Source organism: Lycium ferocissimum, chromosome 4 (assembly GCF_029784015.1).
Source record: "Lycium ferocissimum isolate CSIRO_LF1 chromosome 4, AGI_CSIRO_Lferr_CH_V1, whole genome shotgun sequence".
Taxonomy (NCBI): Eukaryota; Viridiplantae; Streptophyta; class Magnoliopsida; order Solanales; family Solanaceae; genus Lycium; species Lycium ferocissimum.
In genome coordinates this window covers 41,095,570-41,114,916 of record NC_081345.1, presented here as the reverse complement: position 1 = coordinate 41,114,916, position 19,347 = coordinate 41,095,570, and the positions used below count along the sequence as shown (strand labels likewise).

The 19,347-nt window shown below is 32.8% G+C and overlaps 2 protein-coding genes across 4 annotated transcripts; one reads left to right on the top strand and one right to left on the bottom strand.

Annotated features, from left to right (window-relative positions):
• Positions 1-4,625: 4,625 nt before the first annotated feature.
• On the top strand, positions 4,626-9,348 carry LOC132052957 (probable serine/threonine-protein kinase WNK4). Of its 3 annotated transcripts, none has more exons than XM_059444712.1 (8): positions 4,626-5,175; positions 5,465-5,482; positions 5,722-5,987; positions 6,712-6,935; positions 7,030-7,187; positions 7,291-7,603; positions 7,848-8,129; positions 8,658-9,348. In XM_059444712.1, exons 1-8 carry the CDS (start codon positions 5,083-5,085, stop codon positions 9,158-9,160), a joined length of 1,857 nt encoding a protein of 618 aa, XP_059300695.1. In that variant the 5' UTR covers positions 4,626-5,082; the 3' UTR covers positions 9,161-9,348. The 3 variants fall into 3 exon arrangements, with proteins under 3 accessions (XP_059300695.1, XP_059300696.1, XP_059300697.1); XM_059444714.1 differs by having other exon boundaries at positions 4,645-5,175; positions 5,426-5,482; XM_059444713.1 differs by lacking the exon at positions 5,465-5,482 and having other exon boundaries at positions 4,640-5,175.
• Positions 9,349-15,236: 5,888 nt separating this feature from the next.
• LOC132052959 (transcription repressor OFP3-like) lies at positions 15,237-16,395 on the bottom strand. The gene has a single exon (XM_059444715.1). It carries the CDS (start codon positions 16,363-16,365, stop codon positions 15,334-15,336), a length of 1,032 nt encoding a protein of 343 aa, XP_059300698.1. The 5' UTR covers positions 16,366-16,395; the 3' UTR covers positions 15,237-15,333.
• Between the last annotated feature and the right edge of the window lie 2,952 nt (positions 16,396-19,347).

The following is a 19,347-nucleotide window of genomic DNA, read 5'->3' as shown; positions in this document are numbered from 1 at the left end:
AGAAAATATAATCTCGTCAATTTTAAGTAGGGTACAATTTTTCTCATTTAAGTCTAACATAATTAAAGTAAATAATTAGCATAAAATAATATTTTTGAATATATATGTAAATAAAACCAGAACTTTGCTCCTTGGTTTTGACACTTTTTATTAATCGTAATGATCATCTGATTAGGTATATCTAACCTTCAATATCAGAAAGACGGATTTTGGTACCTCCATGGTCCTCTTTTTACAAATGTAATAGTTTGTTAGCTGTTGAAAAAAATAAAAAAGATTGCTGGCTACCTTAATTAAAAAAAATATGACTATTTGTTTTCTATGATAAAAAAGAATGTTATTTTTTGTACTATAAACTTACATCATGTTAATACTTTTAACTGTATGGACAAAATTATAATATAGAGTAGATTTACTTGCATCGCATGAAGGGAACTTTTTTTTTTTTTTTTTTGCCAGGAAGAGGTTGAACTGAAAACCTTGAAGTGCTTATCTTATGTTACACCTAATTTCCAAACAAACATCAATTAATATTGCTAGGAATCTTCTGTTGGAAATAAGTATAACTAATAAAACCTTGTTGTCCTATGTCTTTAAATTCATAAATTATTATTCTAACAACCATTCTCTGATTCTTGGGAACATGCACTTTGATCATAGCTTAAACCTAATTATAAGCTCATACTAGAACTTGAGATCTCAAAATCAACAAAAGTATAGTTATTATTTTGTCTCAAGGTGGAATATAATGGACACGTGCAAATCGTGTGTGTGTATATTTAATAGTATTATAGTTTCTGTTTCAATTATTAGATCAGATGACACGAAAAGTATTATGGATAATACAATAATACAAATACAATCATATGGGATTTGATTTAGAGAAGAATTTGGGTGCCCACAAAGAGATGCCGTTTTGCCTACAAATAAAGTTCTGCGGATAAGAATAAAAAACAAATACTAGTGGGGGTGAACCTCACATTCTTAATGCTTTTTGCTCCATATGATATTTGCGACTGCAAATGAAGTGTTTTTTTAAGTCAACTCACTCCTTGATGGAAAATGAATTTTAATGAGACTTTTCATCTTTACCACCTCGGATTGTGATGAAACGAATATGATCATTTCGCCCGTTTTAAATGTATCGGTTCAAATTTTGAAAAAAGAAAATATTCTGGTAGGAAATATTTTTCTTTTTAATGAGTCTTACGCAATGTGAATCTGAATCAATTGGGATCTCAAAGCAGGTATCAGACACCGGGCAGGAAAAAAAAAAGAGACTTCTCATCTTTATCTTTGGTATGTTTTTCCTTTTTTTCTTCTTAACAACGATGATATAATAATCAGTTTGTGCGCACCTCAATTACTCATTCGAGTATATTTACTAACTTCTACCAACTTAACACAAGTACCATTTTACCTAAAGCATAGGATGTTGAGAAGAAATCATTAAGCGTCTTTTTTGTTTCTATTAAATTTAAATTTCGATCTCACTTTTTTTTTTTTTTTTTTTTTTATCGCTAGAGCACACTCTTGAATTTTAATTTTTTTCTTTTATTTTCTTCTTTCTTGTTTTATTTATTTTCATTTGAAGCAGACAGGATCCTTCCTAACTTGTTATATTCATTGAATGTCCTCCATATCAACGTGGTGGGTCTGGAGTGACTCCCTCCAGTCATTATCAGTGTACAATTTAAACAAGATCACGAATAGAATTCAACATATAAAATAGATGATGTGTTCAAATAACTAATTTCAATTCATGCATCAGATTTTAATTAATTTTCTGAAAATAAATTGTTTACATACTTAAAAGCTATGTCAGCTAAACTAACCAGAGGATATAGAAAATAAGAAAATGCGTTCTTTTGTTCCGAAAATAGTGTTTGAAAAATGATGTTACAAAGAAAGAAGCAGGATACCGAACTTTAGGACATTTTAAAATCAAATAAATCAATTTTTAAGAGTGCAAGTTGATAAATTCTTTTAAACAAAAGTAAAGTTTATATTTTTGAAGCCAAGTCAAACACCACCTTCTTAATTTTTTTATATTAAAAAAATCTCCCTTTACTTTTCAAAGAGATGAAGAGTACGTGCACGGTGCATCAATAGGAGTTACTTATTAATTTGGTCAAATATTGTTTATTAATTACAATATATTATTCAATCGTGCACTGCAAATCATGATTTATTACGTGATAGTATATCAGCAGGTGTCACCTTTAACTTCCCTTTTTTTACTTGCAATAGTCAAATTTGACCCTTCAATTTTCTTGTGATAATAATAATAATAATTGAACAAGTGTGATGAAATCATTGAAAGGAGATATTCCCCATGTCCTAATATTAGTAAGTTGTTTTGCAAACTGAATCTGTTTTAAAGTATTTCCGTGTTAATTAATTGAGACGTTTAACAGATGTATAAAGAGTAATTTAGATAAATATTCATACAATTATATGTATTACTAAATGTGTTTCTTAATTAAGGAGCGTGCCAAAACCTTAAGGGAGAGATAATGTGGACCTAAGATAATACTTATAAGCCAATCCTTAATTAGTAAATGGGAGAGATAAGACCTAAGATACTAATCCTACTAGTAAATATTAGCTAAGTTGCTCGGACTCAGGTGCGAGTGTCCGATAGGGGTGTGGATCTAGAGGTCAGATCCTTTATGATCTAAATTTTAATATTCGGGGATACGGATCCAGGTATGGACACGGGTGCTGGGATTCGGCTAATAATAATTCAAATATCTAAAAATAGAGTTATAAAATTATACCCAAAATATAGTGGACTATTTAGACGGAAAAGAATGCATGAATTTTTTAGAACAAGTTTGAATATGTAATTATTATTAAGTACATATGCATCTCCTTACTACTTTTTGGTGTTACATGGCTATTGCAAATGATATAGAAGTGCAACACGGTTATTGGAATAGCCCACGCTTTTGTTTTGATTTCAGAAATTCTTGTCTACCTAAAATTATCTATCGATTTTGGTCAAAGAACCTAAAATCGTTTGACCAAATCAGGTACGGATCCCACACCCACACCCACATCGTGTCGACACGGATGCGGCACTGAGAGTGAACAGTCCGAGTAACTTAGGTTATTAGTACTACTAAAAACTGGTTCAACTATTTATGCTTACATTTTTGAATTGTTGATAAAAATAACGATCTCCTAGATTAATAATAATTTTCAAATATTTCAATTGACCTCTTTCTTTAGTACTTTATTTAAGATTAATTTGTTTTCATCAAACATAGGTAAATAAATACAATAAAGTTTTACGAGTAATTACACCAACCAAAATTGTACTCTATAATAGTTATCCACTCAGAGCAAAGAAGTCCTTCCCACGTAGTTGGTTGTGCCCTTTTGCAATTCCATAACGGCATGTATCTTGCTTGACAATTAATTACTCTATGATACCAGACGATAATTAAATAAATAAATGTCTTTCTCAATCTCACCTACTTCAGGATTGTACTTGCATTTAATCGATAATATCATGAATTGTCTTGTTTCCACAAATTGCACTAATTTTCAAATCTTAGTCTATTTGTCAAAGTGCCAACTCCGTATGAAATTGCCCCCACCCATGAATGGACGTTGCATTCAAATAGTGAGAACCATAAACAAACACAACTCGAAGTTTAGACAGTTCATAATAATTTTACTTAAACAAAAATCGTAAAATAAGCAATCACAATGATAATCGAGTTTATTTATAATCTTGAGTTTCCGAATACGTTAAACGCCTATACTTATTGCTTGATTTGAGCAATCAGAATGAAATGACAATCGAATTTATTTATAATCTTGAGTTCGTGAATACGTATCATTTGGTGCATGGTATAGGTTGGGATATCCCAACATTTAATTTTTTAATCAGTGTTTTGAATATAAAGGTATAAATATTATTTATCGCGGAATAAATTTATACCTCCTACCAAAACTGATGCAAAATGAAGCATAATCCCAAAGGTGGGATATCCACCTTATTATTACTTATCACCGGATTATTTTATACCATCTTTTAGATGATATAAAATAATCCCAAAAGGTGTGATAAATTAGTCCCGGGATTATAATCCCGGGATAATTTTGACTACCTACCAAACGACCACATACTTTCGCTTGATTTGAGATTCCTACAATGTTTGAAGATGGATCATGGAAGAATGTAGTACCCCTCACTGATCTTGACAATTGACATCAACAAATATTTTTATACTATCGACTCAATTTACTTTTCCAATCTTTAAAGAAGTTCTCCACTAAAAAAAATGTCCGATCATGTTTACTGTCTTTAACATAAATACTACGTAAGTAGTAAAATTTATACAAATTCAATATTTATTTCCAAAATTTATAACCTTGATACACAGGAGTTTAAAATCTTAAATCTGTCCCAGTCACGTTCAGTTTCTTCTAATCTTCTAGTCCAATATGCCAATATGTACAAACCTTAGTCATTTTATCACTTCATAAAAAATCTAACATGAAGATTTTATCTCTCCACTATTCCTTTTTAGTCACTCTCACCAATCAACTAGCAACAAATAATCCCACCAAAGCATTGCTACATATTCTTCAGGCCCAGGCTCTCTATCATCACCAAATTTATCTTCTAATTATTATGCTTTTAACTTCTTCCTAATTTCCTGTTTTCACCCTCAATAAAATCCAAATGTAGGCCAAAAAAATCTCACATTTTTTTCATTATTCCAACAAAAACTAATTCAAGAAAATCCAACCTGACCTTATTGGTGGAACTTCTGTACCAGCACATTTTAACTTGTGCTATTCTGCTGTCAAATCAAAACACACTCACCTATCACAGTTGTCTCATTTCCCAATCAAATGGTTGCAATCACTTACAACTTCAACCTTCTGTTGTGTGTCTTCTTCGAAGCATCAGATTTATTATTAGATACAGAGTGCAATGAACCTCTTTTACTGAGTCTTAAACTACAAATTTTAGCTACCCACGTAACTCTAAGATCCACAAATAAATAAATTATATCACCCTTTCCAAAATTTCAACTTATAACCAGTTTCTTGATTTTTAATATGGATAAGGGAAGATTTTCAGAGAACTGCAAAAATTCAGATGATGATGATCTTGGGTATGTTGAAACTGACCCTACTGGTCGTTATGGACGTGTAAGTACTTTTATCTTTAGTTTTTTCTTGTAAAATTTCAATCTTTTTGCTTTTTCATTGCATGTTATAATATAACTTACAAGCCTTAAATTGGTTTTAATGATGGTATTGGGGTTGATCAATTATGCATTTACAATTCTTGATTTTTTGATTTCCACAAATGGGACAGATAAAGTTACAATTTTTGTAAGTTGAGTAGTTTTTTCAAATAAAGTTTCAATCTTTTTGCCTTTTTGTTGCATGTTGTAAGCCTTAAAATGGTTTTAATGATGGTATTGGGGCTGTTCAGCTATGGCTGGAACTTATTGTAAGTTGAGTACTTTTTTCTTATAAAGTTTCAATCTTTTTGCCTTTTTTTTTTGCATGTTACAAGCCTTAAAATGGTTTGATGATGGTATTGGATTGATCAGTTATGCATTTACAGTTCTTGATTTGTTGATCTCCACAAATGGGACAGATAAAGTTACTATTTTTCTTGTTAAGTCAATTATGAATGATTCTTGATTATGTTGGTGTTTGGTTTTCTTTTAATGCATGGGCGGACAGTTGGAGGAAGTATTGGGGAAAGGGGCAATGAAAAAAGTGTATAGGGCAATTGATGAGTTGCTAGGTATGGAAGTGGCATGGAGTCAAATTAAACTTAATGATTTGCTTCAATCACCAGAGGATATAGAGAGGCTTTACTCTGAAGTTCATCTGCTTAGCACCCTCAATCATCCTTCTATCATGAGATTCTATACTTCTTGGATCGACGTCGAAAAGAGGACCTTTAATTTCATTACCGAGATGTTCACTTCCGGTACTCTCCACGGGTAATTCTCTTTTCCTTCTCTGTATATATATAGTCACCCGTTTTGTTGCTCTTTAGCCCGAGATTTGAGTCTCGAGCGTCTAGCATTTCACCACCAAAGGCATCTTGAAAGTGAATCGTATTCCATGAAAATGATATCTATCTAGTGTGATGTATGGAATATATGACAAAGGTGGATCCAGCGGCGGCTGAACCCAGTAACTTTTGCTTAAAATAAAGTATTTGTATTAAGAAATTCATTAAATATGTACAAATACTAAATATAGAACCCAATTGTTAGCACTTGAAGTTGTCGTTCCAAAATCCTGCTGGCTCCACCTCTGGGTGGATCTATTGATCGGTCATGTCATATAGGCCCGAGCTGGACATCTAATTTCTTCGATTTGAATTATCTGGAGAGAATTCGCCACTTGTTAATGTTGCAACAATTGCAAGTCTACAACCTAGTGGATTTGCTTGAGGCTGCACGTGAGGGCCCTGCGATTAAAGGTCCCAATTTCGATGACTGATTGTGTTAGATTATGAGATACAAATTTGAAATTTTTTCTCCTTTGGGTTGGATCAGACATGTTATCCTATTTTGTCAAAGGATACGAAAAACCGAAGAATTTAAATTTGAGTATTGATGCCTATTACAATTAATAGGAGACTTGAAGGATCAGCCTACAGTTGGCATAAATATCGGTGATGGATTTGCTGACAGGGATACATTTGATTGAATGCAGATATAGAAAGAAATATCAGCGAGTAGATATTCGAGCTGTAAAGATTTGGGCACGCCAAATTCTGGAAGGTCTCGTTTATTTACATGAACATGATCCGCCAGTGATCCATCGAGACCTTAAATGTGATAACATATTTGTTAATGGTCATCTTGGACAAGTAAAGATTGGGGACCTGGGGTTGGCAGCAATTCTTCGTGGATCACATAGAGCACACAGTGTTATAGGTATAAACTTCAATCAAATATAAGGTGCATTAAAGTTATGTTAAACATTCCACAATTACTACTAACTGTTTATTATTTCTATTTAATGCAATAGGAACACCTGAGTTCATGGCACCAGAATTATACGACGAGAACTATAATGAGCTTGTTGATGTATATTCATTTGGAATGTGCATGCTGGAGATGCTTACTGGTGAATATCCATATAGTGAATGTGTTAACCCCGCGCAAATATACAAGAAAGTGATCTCTGTAAGATGCTTTTTTTTTTTTTTTCTTCTTCTTTAAAATCTTTTCGACAGTTTTTATCAGTCAATCAGAAACTTACTTGCATGTCCTTTTATTCCTCGCCCAGGGTAAGAGGCCAAGGGCATTTTATAAAGTCCAAGACTTGGATGCACAAAGGTTTATCCGGAAATGCTTGGAGCCAGCATCAAAGAGATTATCCGCTAAAGAACTAATGCTTGATCCGTTCCTCATGTTTGATGATGTTGATGGTGAGTCGGTTACAATGATGCGACTTCAAAAGCCTATCTTGAATGATAAAATTTCTATTGAGGACCTCCACTTGAATGACGATGTTCCAAGGACTAATATGACCATCACCGGGAAATTGAACTCTGAAGATGATACCATTTTCCTTAAAGTGCAGATTGCGGATAAAGAAGGTATCTGCTGCTCTTCCATCTTTATCAAATTTCCAATTTCCTATTACTCAGCTTTGTTATTGAAGAATTAGGACTTTTTAGGAAAAAATATAGATCCAATAAGATAAAGAAAATTTATGTTACTGGTCCAGTGTCTACATAAATGCATGAAGCTGAATTATTCATGCACTGCGACTCCTTCCATGCTGGTGATTTATAATGGCTTTGAACGACTAAGGCTAAAGTATTAATACTGTCCGTGCAGGTGATGTTAGGAATGTGTATTTCCCATTCGACACTCTGACCGACACTCCCACGGAGGTTGCAAATGAAATGGTGAAGGAACTAGAAATTACAGATTGGAAGCCATGTGAAATAGCTAATATGATTGATGGAGAAATATCTGGCCTGGTACCTCAATGGAAGAAATGGAATCAGTTTGAATCCGTTGATTACCATGTACTAGGCTATAAGGATGATGATAACGATCGCCATAACCCTTTCCAAGGTTTCTCTTCTTCTTCATCTTCCCAAGTGTCGTTGTCAGGTATGCTCTCCTCTCAAGTCATGATTGACGCAGACACCACTAAAAATCATTGGCTTCATGGTATTATGATTTATCTAATCTCGTGTTATTTTATCAATTCCATGTACATTGTCTTTGCTCAATCATTGGCAGATTTTGTTTTATTGGTTCGTGTTGTTGAGACTTGAGAATGAACTACATATGTTAGTTGAGTTATAATAAACATCTTTCGACCAGAAAAAGTTAACATGATGCGAATATTTATGCATTTGTCACTACATTTTAATTGCCCTTGTTATTTTGAGTGAATGTTAACATTTCTTTGATTGAATATTTAACTGTTTGAATTATATCTAATCACAGTGACGGAACCAGGATTTTCACTAAGGGGTTACAAAATATGAAGAAGTAAACACACGAAAAACTAAGGGGATTCAACCTCTACTATATATGCACAAAAATAATTTTAACCTTATATATGTAGTGTAATTTTTCACCGACCCACTTGGCTCCCACTCTATCTGATCAAGTCATCACCTACTCTTGCAGGTGATATGTTTGATGACACGAGCTCTCAAAGCTCGTCACACACCCCAAATTATTCCAACTTCAATTATTTCTCTGATGATGAGAATGATCACGTGACAGCCTCTACAAGACAAAGTCAGCCAGCTAATGCAATTAGTCACCACACGTCCCGGTTCTGTCCCGAGGAAAACTCAAGCATCGGGCACTCTTTGGGAAGAACATGTTACAAACAATGCAAAGGTATGGTAGAATTAAAAGGAAAAACTTCTTCCACTTCTAAAGGGAAGGGAAGACTAACTAGGAACAGGTCCTTAGTGGATATGCGAAGCCAATTGTTGCACAAGTCATTAGTGGAGGAAGTGCACAAGAGACGAATGTTCAAGACAGTTGGTGCTGTGGAAAATATCGGGTTCCAACAACCTTACGAGGATTTGAAGAGGATCCCTCGATCCAAGAATTGTACATATACCATGAAATTGTCGAGTGATGGTAAGGGACAAGGTCACAAACCAAGAAGACATTGATTTCTCTCCTCCAAAATATGTTTTTTCTTAAATTCTAAGGTACGAGTATATATCTATACATATCTTAGTTTTAAGCAGATCCGAGTTTTGAATTAGGCAGCTGATGTAAATGACAATAAAAGTGGTTGTTCGAATGTTGTACATTTGTACATTAAAGCAATGCAACAATAAACACCCTCTTGCGTTTATGTGCATCCCAGGGGAAATGCTGGAACTTTTTTTACCTGCTTTTAATTATTTTTAACATTGAGGGTTCACCCATTGGCAAGCGGGATCAAAATTTCAAGACCACTCATTTCCGAAATCATTGCATGTAATTTCCTGGGAATATTAATTGTTTTTCCCGACCAAAGCCCAAATGATGTGAATGGCATCAGCCTTCAAAATTATTTTACCCTCAAATAATTTTTTTACCCACTAAAATAACTTGCTCAAAAAAAAAAATGACAAAAATAATTGATAATTTTCCACAAAAAAAAAAAAAATTTTATTAGACTCAAAAAAAAATAATTTTTTTAAAAAATTATTTACTCTCCAAAAACATTATGACAAGTCTCTTGTTACACCTAATTGTTGGGCGTCAAATGGGCGAGTTAGGATGAAACTATTTTTGAGTTCGAGTATTTTGGCCTTTTTCCGTTTAAAATAGATATTAATTGTTTTTCGACCAAAGCCCAAATGATGTATTTAGGCCCAAAAATGACTCTTGTATGTGCCACTTACAAGACTCCTTTTTCACTTTACTCTCCAAAAACATTATACTCGTCTCTTGCCTAATTGTTGGGCGTTAAATGGGTTGATTTGAGCGGGTTAAAATCGATGCTATTAACCCGTCTAAATGTTCAAAAGGTTGGATCAAAATGGGCTAAAACGGTTATAATCCAACCCGCTCAACTCTTATTAAATTTTAACTAATTTTTTTGTTAAAAGATCTTAAAAACATTTGATAAGATTTTTTTATGGGTCAATTTGGGCTACATATTAGCTTAATTCTTAAATGAACTAAATTAGACGGATTAAAATGGGTTGAGTTAATATCGGCAAGTCGGGCGGATAAGTTTTATTGTCTACTTTTGCCCCCTACCTAAGAACCTAATTGTGACAGTAAAACAGTTTTGTGCAATAATAATATGCCAGCATTTTTGTTAATGGCTATGGCATGCTATGTGAGTTATAATTTGAATAATTGATTTAAGGACATACAAATGCAAAGTAATGGTATATTTGCCCCATGCTTGTTACACTTTTGTGAACATAATCTTCATGGTGGATCTTTGATGAATGATGAGGCACCACTTTCCCCCAAAGGTCACTTCGATTTCCAGGTATAGAAAGGACGCTATAGTTTATCTGTTGGTGGATGCATCTTCTTGGTTCTTCCTTTCTTTTAAACAAAATGGATAAATGCATTGTGGTAGATGAATAAAACCCTTTATCTCATAATCAGAGGTCTTGGGTTTAAGCAATGGGATTGAGAAATTTATGGTAACGAGCGCTTTCCTCTTATCTAGACCCAATGCAACTTGAATCTGAATTACAATAAATTCTGGATACCAGATGATTAAAGTAAAAAATAAGAAGGGATAAAACTGAAATTCCTTCGTCTTAGTTTTCTTACTAATATTAATTAAGGATGTATTTGATATGGAGGGAAACATTTGCTAGATTTTTTTAAAATTTCTCATGTTTGGGTTGGTTAATGTTTTAAAAAATATTTTTTGAGGAAAATAGGTTTCTTAAAAATTAGGAAGAAAACAAGTTCCATAAGCATTCAAAGCTCATTGTGTATTCTTAGATTAAGTATAAATATTTTTGGAATAATATCTCTTTGCTTACTTACCAAATATCAAAATAAATAAGCAAAAATATACTTATTTTTCACAAAACAATAATTTTGTGATGAACTCAGGTAATAATATCTTTTTTTTGGTTTGTCGACTATTTGAAAATCTTAATTCTTATTTCCGTGACTTCATAAAAGTAAACTGTAGGAGAATTGAAATGTATCGATTTCATGCAGGGTATAACTAGAAAGATATGCTTTAACATGATTAGAAGCTAAGGTCCAACAAGAATTAATCAAAAATAAATTCCTTTACCCTTTAATGCACAACAGAGCATTAAATTATTTACTCACAAGACTAGAATGCTAAGGTCTTATAAACAAATGTCTAACATATCGCAAGTCATACTTTACTTGATTGCATTTTATTGAAATTGAGATAATATCCAGAGAAATTTGACTTTACCTTTTTGTTTCAGAAGTAACTCTCATCAACTAGCACTAATTTAAGGTGAACTAGCACTAGTTTGATATCAAACTTTAGAAGTAATTCATCAAATTGGTTAAATCTAAAATAATAACACTCTTTATTTAATACCCAATGGCTTTAATTAAAACTTTATATTTATCTGAAAAAAATTCATTAAATATGTATAAAATTATTAACTTAAAACCCAATAATTTAAGAGAATCAAAATTTCGAACTCATAAACTTCAAATTCTAGCTTCGCCTCTGCACATGCATATATCTACAGTTGGCTACAACTCTAATCAGAAATTACATTTCACTAATCAGTTGAAGAACTGCGCCCTCAAAGAGAAGGATATATAGATCAGGATCAAAAATAGGGAGCATCGCATGCCAAAATAAACAAGCCTAATTACGCATGCCATCATTTACACTAACCTAATAAATACACAAAATGTATTTTATATGAACGGCTATCAATTTAAATTATTACTCATTTTCACCTTATTTTTGTTAATAGTGTTAAATAATGTAGTTTAGTGTAAATCTAGAGTAAATATGAGTAAGTTTTTTTTTCCGGTCACTTACAAAGTGAATAGTAAAAGGTAAATTTTTGATGGGTTCAACCCAAAGGCGTAAACAATCTACTTAACACAACAAAGCTTGTCGTATGGTAATAAAGGTGGTTCAAAATTTACTTTAGGTCACACGTTGAAAACCTACTTGTGACATCTTTGCAATTTTTGAATCCTCTTTTAGCAATATATAAATATATATTATGCTGAAATTGATGATATACTCCATCTGCCTCTCGTGACTAGATCTAGTTTGGTACTAGTAGTTCCCTAACAACCCTCCCCTGTTTTTCGATCAAAAACAAACCTACATTCAACGCAGAATATTCGGGTCGGGTGTTAGCCTTGTCAATTTGTCTCTCTCCTACGTGTTGCCCGGAACTTATGTAACTGGCTCTAAACTATGGTACTCATCTTCAAGCAGAGTTTAATTTCTGGTGCATGCATGTAGTGACTGCCACCGTCTCAACTCAAACTTTTTATGTATGCTAAATACATACGCGGCTCGTTAAATTTGTCCAATTTTTTCACATAGTAGGCGTTTGGGGATTTCATATTTTGATTTCAAATCAGCATTTGTTTACAAAATTGGCACAAAATTTCAACTTCAACTTCATTTCATGATTTAAAAAAAAATTAAATGTGAAACTTAACCAATAAGTTTATATTTTGTAAAAAAAGATCCATAAGTTGGCAGACGAAATATTTTTTAAATGTAAAACTTGACTCGAAGTAACAATGTTGGTTCGTCTTCTCGGTCATCTGATCGAAAATGCATGCTTGACGTGAAGAGATTGTCCTTACTATGTCGGAAGATTATAGTATTAAAGAGTAGTTACACTACAACTAATCATGTTCAATTTTCCTTTTTATTGAACTACAATTCGATTCATAGACATTGTATTTTTTAAAAAGTCATTTTGGTAGCGTATTAACTTTGTTATGAACTATGTTTGCTCATTTGGTAAGATTGTATAAGAGTTGGCGAAGTTTTGATAGTTTTCACAACTTGTGGGGTTTCAGGTTTATGAGAATAAAATACAACTTAACAAATCCAAATTGTATGTCCAAATAAAACTTTAACCTCAAATCAACTTGATTTCCTATCATGTCCAAACGGGACCTTAAACCATGTACTAAAGCTTATAGGCGAGTTAAAATTTGAGTTTATTTGTTCTGGTTTCATTAATTTCATTATTTATCTAGTCTACAGTTTAATTAATCTCGTGGACTGGGTGATTGGGTGAGTTAAGAGGGTTGCATTAAACTCCCTTCGTTGCAAAAATATATTGCACAAATAAGATAATAATATCTTTTTAAATTTTATATAAACTATTGAATAGATCAGAGAAAATTTATTGTAGTGGTAATTAAAGAGGTTTTATAAGTGTTTTAAGTCCGGGCTTCAAATCCTTAGTATGATATACATCGTTAGTACAATGAATTTGCACACAATCATATCGCAATTATCTATCATAGCAGATAACTTGTGTTATTTTTAAGATAACAAATCTCACATTTTAAGAATACTTAGTAAATCTTACAGCTTCCATAATTAAACGGACATATCCCCATGGGTCAAACTAGTAAGTCTACTACCCATAGACGAGCAGCTCACAAGATTCTACATGTCTAACACAACTGAAACACGTACTTCTTTGATTTGGCCTAATATGGTCCTTTTGGTTAATTAGGCTATGGTGGCTCCCACAATAACCATGCAGAATTAGGCTTAACATTCACTCTCATTCTCTTTGATAGGCAACATCTTTTTGATGAGTCAATTAATAGTGTTCCCCGTTATAGTAACAGTAGTGATTTTTTAGACTGCCCATTTATACAAGTTAAATTCATTTTTAATCGATGTGGATACAAATAATTTAATATTCCTGTGTAGAGCCCCCCTAAAAGAGGAAACTTGCCATCAATGAACAGCTATAATTGATTGTGCAAAGGCGGCCAATAGGGTACATATCTAGGTGTTCACTTATTTGACAATTCTGTAATTGAGACGCCGCTTTTACTTTATGATCAAAACCTTTACTTTAGACAACAATGCTAACTTTAAAGTTGCTTTCTTTATGATTTCCAATCTTCTTTTCTTCTTCACATTCGGCATTTGCACTACTTTAACAATGTGGTACTCCTCTGTCCACACCCAGATGAGGATTTAGAATTTTGAGTTAATGAATTCTGGATAAATTATTTATATACATGAAGTGCATTTCTTAACAGAAATACATAATTTTGACCAAAAGTACTAAAATTATGCCAGACTCCTTAAGTAAACTCTAACTTTACTCCTGTCCACACTCACAAAGTGAAAGATTTACCAACTATTTGGGGGAGGGGTACTAGAGAGAACAATTAAGGTACGATTAACAAGAAGGTTAACAATTTGAGAAAAGAATTTCAAAGACTAAATGTATTACCTAAAAGTTTCAAGACAAAGGAGACTTCAATTTAATGGTATCAATGTGAGTTTACTTAAACGTTGTGCCGTCACAAAACTCGGCATCATTAAGGGTACAATTCTTAATTCATGACCAAACAGTGTTGTTCCTTCCCGCGGTATTTGTAAAGGTACATTCCTTAAAGTTCCTGCACAATTTTGTGTCCTTAAAAGCAGCCTTCATATGTAATTTGTCTATTTCTGGAAGAACTGATTTTCATGTCTGCACTAGTACAACTAAAAAGATTCAGTTGACCGAGCAGGATGTAAAAGCACCTAAATCCAATTTGTGGAAAATTGGGATTTGGCACTGAAATTCTTAGTTAATAGTTGCTCCTTTGTTCCACAAAATTTCCTAAAGATAATAACATCATTAATTTTCATCATGCTTGTTCCCTAGGTTTACTTGCCATATAATCTTTTGGCCCCATGATGAGAAAGGATAAGGGGAAGCATGTTTTAGTAATGAATTTAACTCATATACATTAATATATTTTACACTGTAATTTAACATGTTATCTACTTTATTTTTTTCAGGTTTTCATTCCAAAATAAGTGATTCCAATCGACGTTCTTCTGATTTTTCTCGTCTGCTTTCTTGCTCACTTACACATAATTATCTTTTAGGTGACGTAATCATAGTAAATTCGTATACGGTCACCATTTAGAAGTTGGACTCTTTAGCAATTAATCCTTAGATTTCTAATACTTTCAAGTTCTAGCTTAATACTTCTCAAAGATTACTGCAAAAAAGGGAAGGAAAGTACAATGGTGCACCTATGAACAAGCTAATTAACTAAAAAATCAAAACCAGGAGCCTAAATAGAAATTTGCATTGTAAAAATTTACATAAAATTTTCAGAAGGAAAGAGAAAACTAAAATAAGAAACTATTTTACAAGTGAAGGTCAGACAAGTTGAACCAAATTTGTTCAAATGCCTTGATAATAAGATCATGATATTCATTTGAGTTCAATGAAAGGTAACAAGCAAGAAGATCTTCCAAGTCTTTCGATGCCCTTATATTATTCTCGACAACCATCTCGATCATAGATTCTCTAAAATCTTTTTCAGGATCAACTGAAGCTTTCACTATAGCAAAACTAGTCACTGTCGAGCAACTCTCTTTCTTTGCCTTCGAACGCCTTTTTGATGACACGCTATTTCTCTTGCTCGCAATTTTAGTCGAATTTGTTCGCAGTTTTACACCAGAGAAATGTTTTTGCGAAACAGGGGAACCTACTATGTTTTTAGGTTCTCTGTTTTCTTGCCGAGCCTTAATGTTGTCCTGTTTTATGTTCTTGATGGAATTTGAAGGCTTGGTAAGAATTGGAGGGAGTTGATCAAGTTCTGAAATTGTCGCGTACCCTTCATCTAGATTGTTGAATTCGCTGAACTGAGCTTTATCGTTCACGTCGATGATTATATCAGTTGCTGAAGAGCTGAATTGACAACTGCAAGGATTGGGCCAATTCGAGGCAAAATCATTGAAAGATTGAGCATCGGAGTCCAATTCTGAGGATGGAGAATTAAGGAAATCCAATTCAGGGAATTTATCTTCTTCTGTGGAGGAAACAGAGAAAGCAGGCCCTAACTTGTTTGAGACTGAAATAGAGTTACTGATGTTGTTGGAGGAAGGAATGTGTATAGGTGAAGGCTTGTAAATGGTCTTTCTCTTGGATCTTTTCTTTGATGATGATTTTCTTGGTGGATCAAGAAAATTATGAGAATGAGAATTGTAAATCTTGTCAACTCTAATGGACTTTCTGGTGTAAGAGAAAGATGATCTTGGCTGAGAATATTGTGGCTTATTATTTGAAGAAGATGAAAATGGGGTTTTATGGTTTTTGGTTTTGCTCATGTCTTTAAGCTTGTAAAACCAAGTGTTTGGCATCATATCTGAGAACTTGAATTTGTGATTGCCCATTGAGGAAAAACTTTGCTTCTTTCTATTTCTTTTCCCAATTCCCACTATATATGATAGCAAAAGAATAGAAGTTTGTGCTAAATAAATAGATATACATAGTGTTTAAAAAAGCAAGGGGGGCCCAATAAGAAGATATGTCATGAAGAGCAAGTGGAGCACAAGCTGAACAGTGGTTTCTATTGTTTTTATTTATGTAAGCCAGCTGCTCTTTACTTATTATGATTTTGGTCATACATCTTTTGGGCAGGTTATGGGGAAGTTTAGTTTTTCATACTTCAGACAGTAATGAAAAGTCAAAACACAAATTGCCACACTTATTTTAATTATTTTGGTTATAACCTGACTGATTATGGATCAGCCTTGGCCCGTTATTGGTGCTGGAGACAGATTTTTTATCAAATAAGTTCATCTACTATATATAAACATTGACTTTATATTTACAATGAGCCCTTCCGCCCCTCTGGCTCCGCCTCTGCCCATCACACCGCCTAGGGTTGGAGCTAGAGGGGTGGCCCTTCAACAAAAAATCACATTGTAATGCAATGTCAAAATTCTCTTATATATAACAAATCTTGAATTCCTTAGTGAAAATTCGGTTTTGCAACTGTCCCACCCCATAGGCAAAAAAAAAAAAAAAAGAGAGGGCAGGAGGTGAAAGGAACCACACTGCTTAGCACACTATCTTTTAGAATTTTATAGAGAATAATAAAGAATTTGTGTCCTCTTTTTTACTTTTCTGTCACTTATGAAGGATACTCTGAAGTCTGGCCTGGCCCCTTCATAAAAAGAAAAAAAGAAGAAGATGAAATGACAAAATGATGATTTATCATTAGTAACAACACACGCCCATATGTCTAAGGAAAGGTTGTGGTCTTCAAACATCTAAGTCCCCCAGAAATTATGACAAGTTGTCACATTTTTTTAATAGTAAAATGTAATAATATATACTCCACATTATATGGAGACACATATTGCATGTAATGGAAGTCTCCAAATTAGTTGTCTCGCATGTCATCTCATGGAAATCTGGTTTTCAATGTTTAATCATACTACTTCATAATTTTGATTAGGGTTTAAATTATGCTACTTCACAATTATAAATTAGGGATTAAATCAATCGATCTATCAACTATTCATCAATTCTAAATTAGTCGATTCCAAATTCGAATAAAGAAGTCCCGTAAGTTGACGATCATGCAAATTTCAATTTAAAAGATCAATCAAGGTTTAAAACAGGGGGAAAAAGTGAGAATAGGTGTATGGAGTCCCGTGATAACTTTTCTGACTGCCCAAGGTGAGTTCACTGATTCAGGTGACAATTCTTTTTGATAATCATGGTGCTTGGCCAGCTTGCGCGTAACTCGACTAATTTCACGGGGTACCTGTCATCTCCCAACCAACAACAGGTACCAGATAACTTTATTCACCGAGGCTCATGAATTTTCTGACTCCTCTTATTGAAATGAACTACTCAGTCAATATGGAATTTGTTGTGGCAGAGACAAAATTCAATCAAGCTCTGAATCTTGTGTTACTGACAAATGTTGCTGATGTCCTTTACCTATCATTCTGATTTCTTCTTTCAAAGTCTTTAATTTAGTTTGACGCTACAATGATATTGAGGGACTGCACATTGCAAGAATAAAAAAACCTATTTCCTCTACAAATTTGAACGGACTTGATGGTGGTACATAATTTACTTGAGAAAGGGAACTTAATTTTTAACCCAATTATATGTGAATGCAGGTTGTTGATGAGGCAGATTTGGGATCCAATGCTCAGCCACACTTACAAGGAGCATAACAGGATATCGAACATATTAGCTAAGGAAGAAGAAATGACCAAATTTTGTGGTGACATAATTCACTTGGCAGTTCCTCCTTCGTTTGCTCTAATACGGCCGGTAATAGCAACAGTACGCTTGACTTGAGTACCCAAACGTATTTTAGTCCAGTGTGACCCTTTGTTGTGACACATAGTTTTTGATATAATTAAGTCTTTTATTATATAAAAAGAATGTTCCTTTCCAGGTTTGTTTTCAATCTGACAACACAAATCTTAAAAAAAAAAAAAAAAAAAAGCATATTTCATATATTGATGTATTATAAAATCTCATTGCTTCATATGTTGATGTATCATAAATTCTGTTTAAATCCTAACGAATTGCTATAATTATAACAATGGAATTTCTCAAAGGGAAAACTACATATATATATATATATATATATATATATATATATATATATATATATATATATAAGGAGAAATATTTACAAAATGTGACGATAGTTTTCCTTATTTATGAAACATAACGATATATTATGAAACATGACGAATTTTCATATATTTTTCGTTTTTTATTTTTTTTCCAGAAAATATATTTTTTTTAAAAAAATTAAAAAAATTTATTTTAAAAAAATATTTTTTTAAATTTTTTCTTAAAAAAATATTTTTTTTATTTTTTTGCTCAAAGGCTTAAAAAATTACCTCAAATTTTTGTGTATGAAAGCTCTATGAAAAATTTATGAAATGTGTATGTATGAGCGAAATTTTTAATATAATTTTCATACACAAAATTGTGAGCGAAAACTTTAAACTTTGAATATTGTATGAAAGTTGTTACAATGTTGTTGTAGTTGTATTAATTTTCCAGAAACCTAATATGAACATTATATACAAAAAATGTGAATGAAATTCTAAGTCTTGAGCGAGATATACACATTTAATCCCATTCTCATGCATAAAATTTTGAGTTTAATGTTTAAGCCTTGATCGAGATATACACACTTCATACATAAATTTTGAGCGAACTTTTTAAGCCTTGAGTAAGATATACACATTTCATACACAAAAATTTGAGCGATTATTTTAAGTCTTGAATGTTATATCAAAGTGGTGTACAATATTGTTGTAGTTGCATTAATTTACAGAAATCTAACATGACCTTTATACACAAAAATGTGAGCGAAATTTTAAGACTTG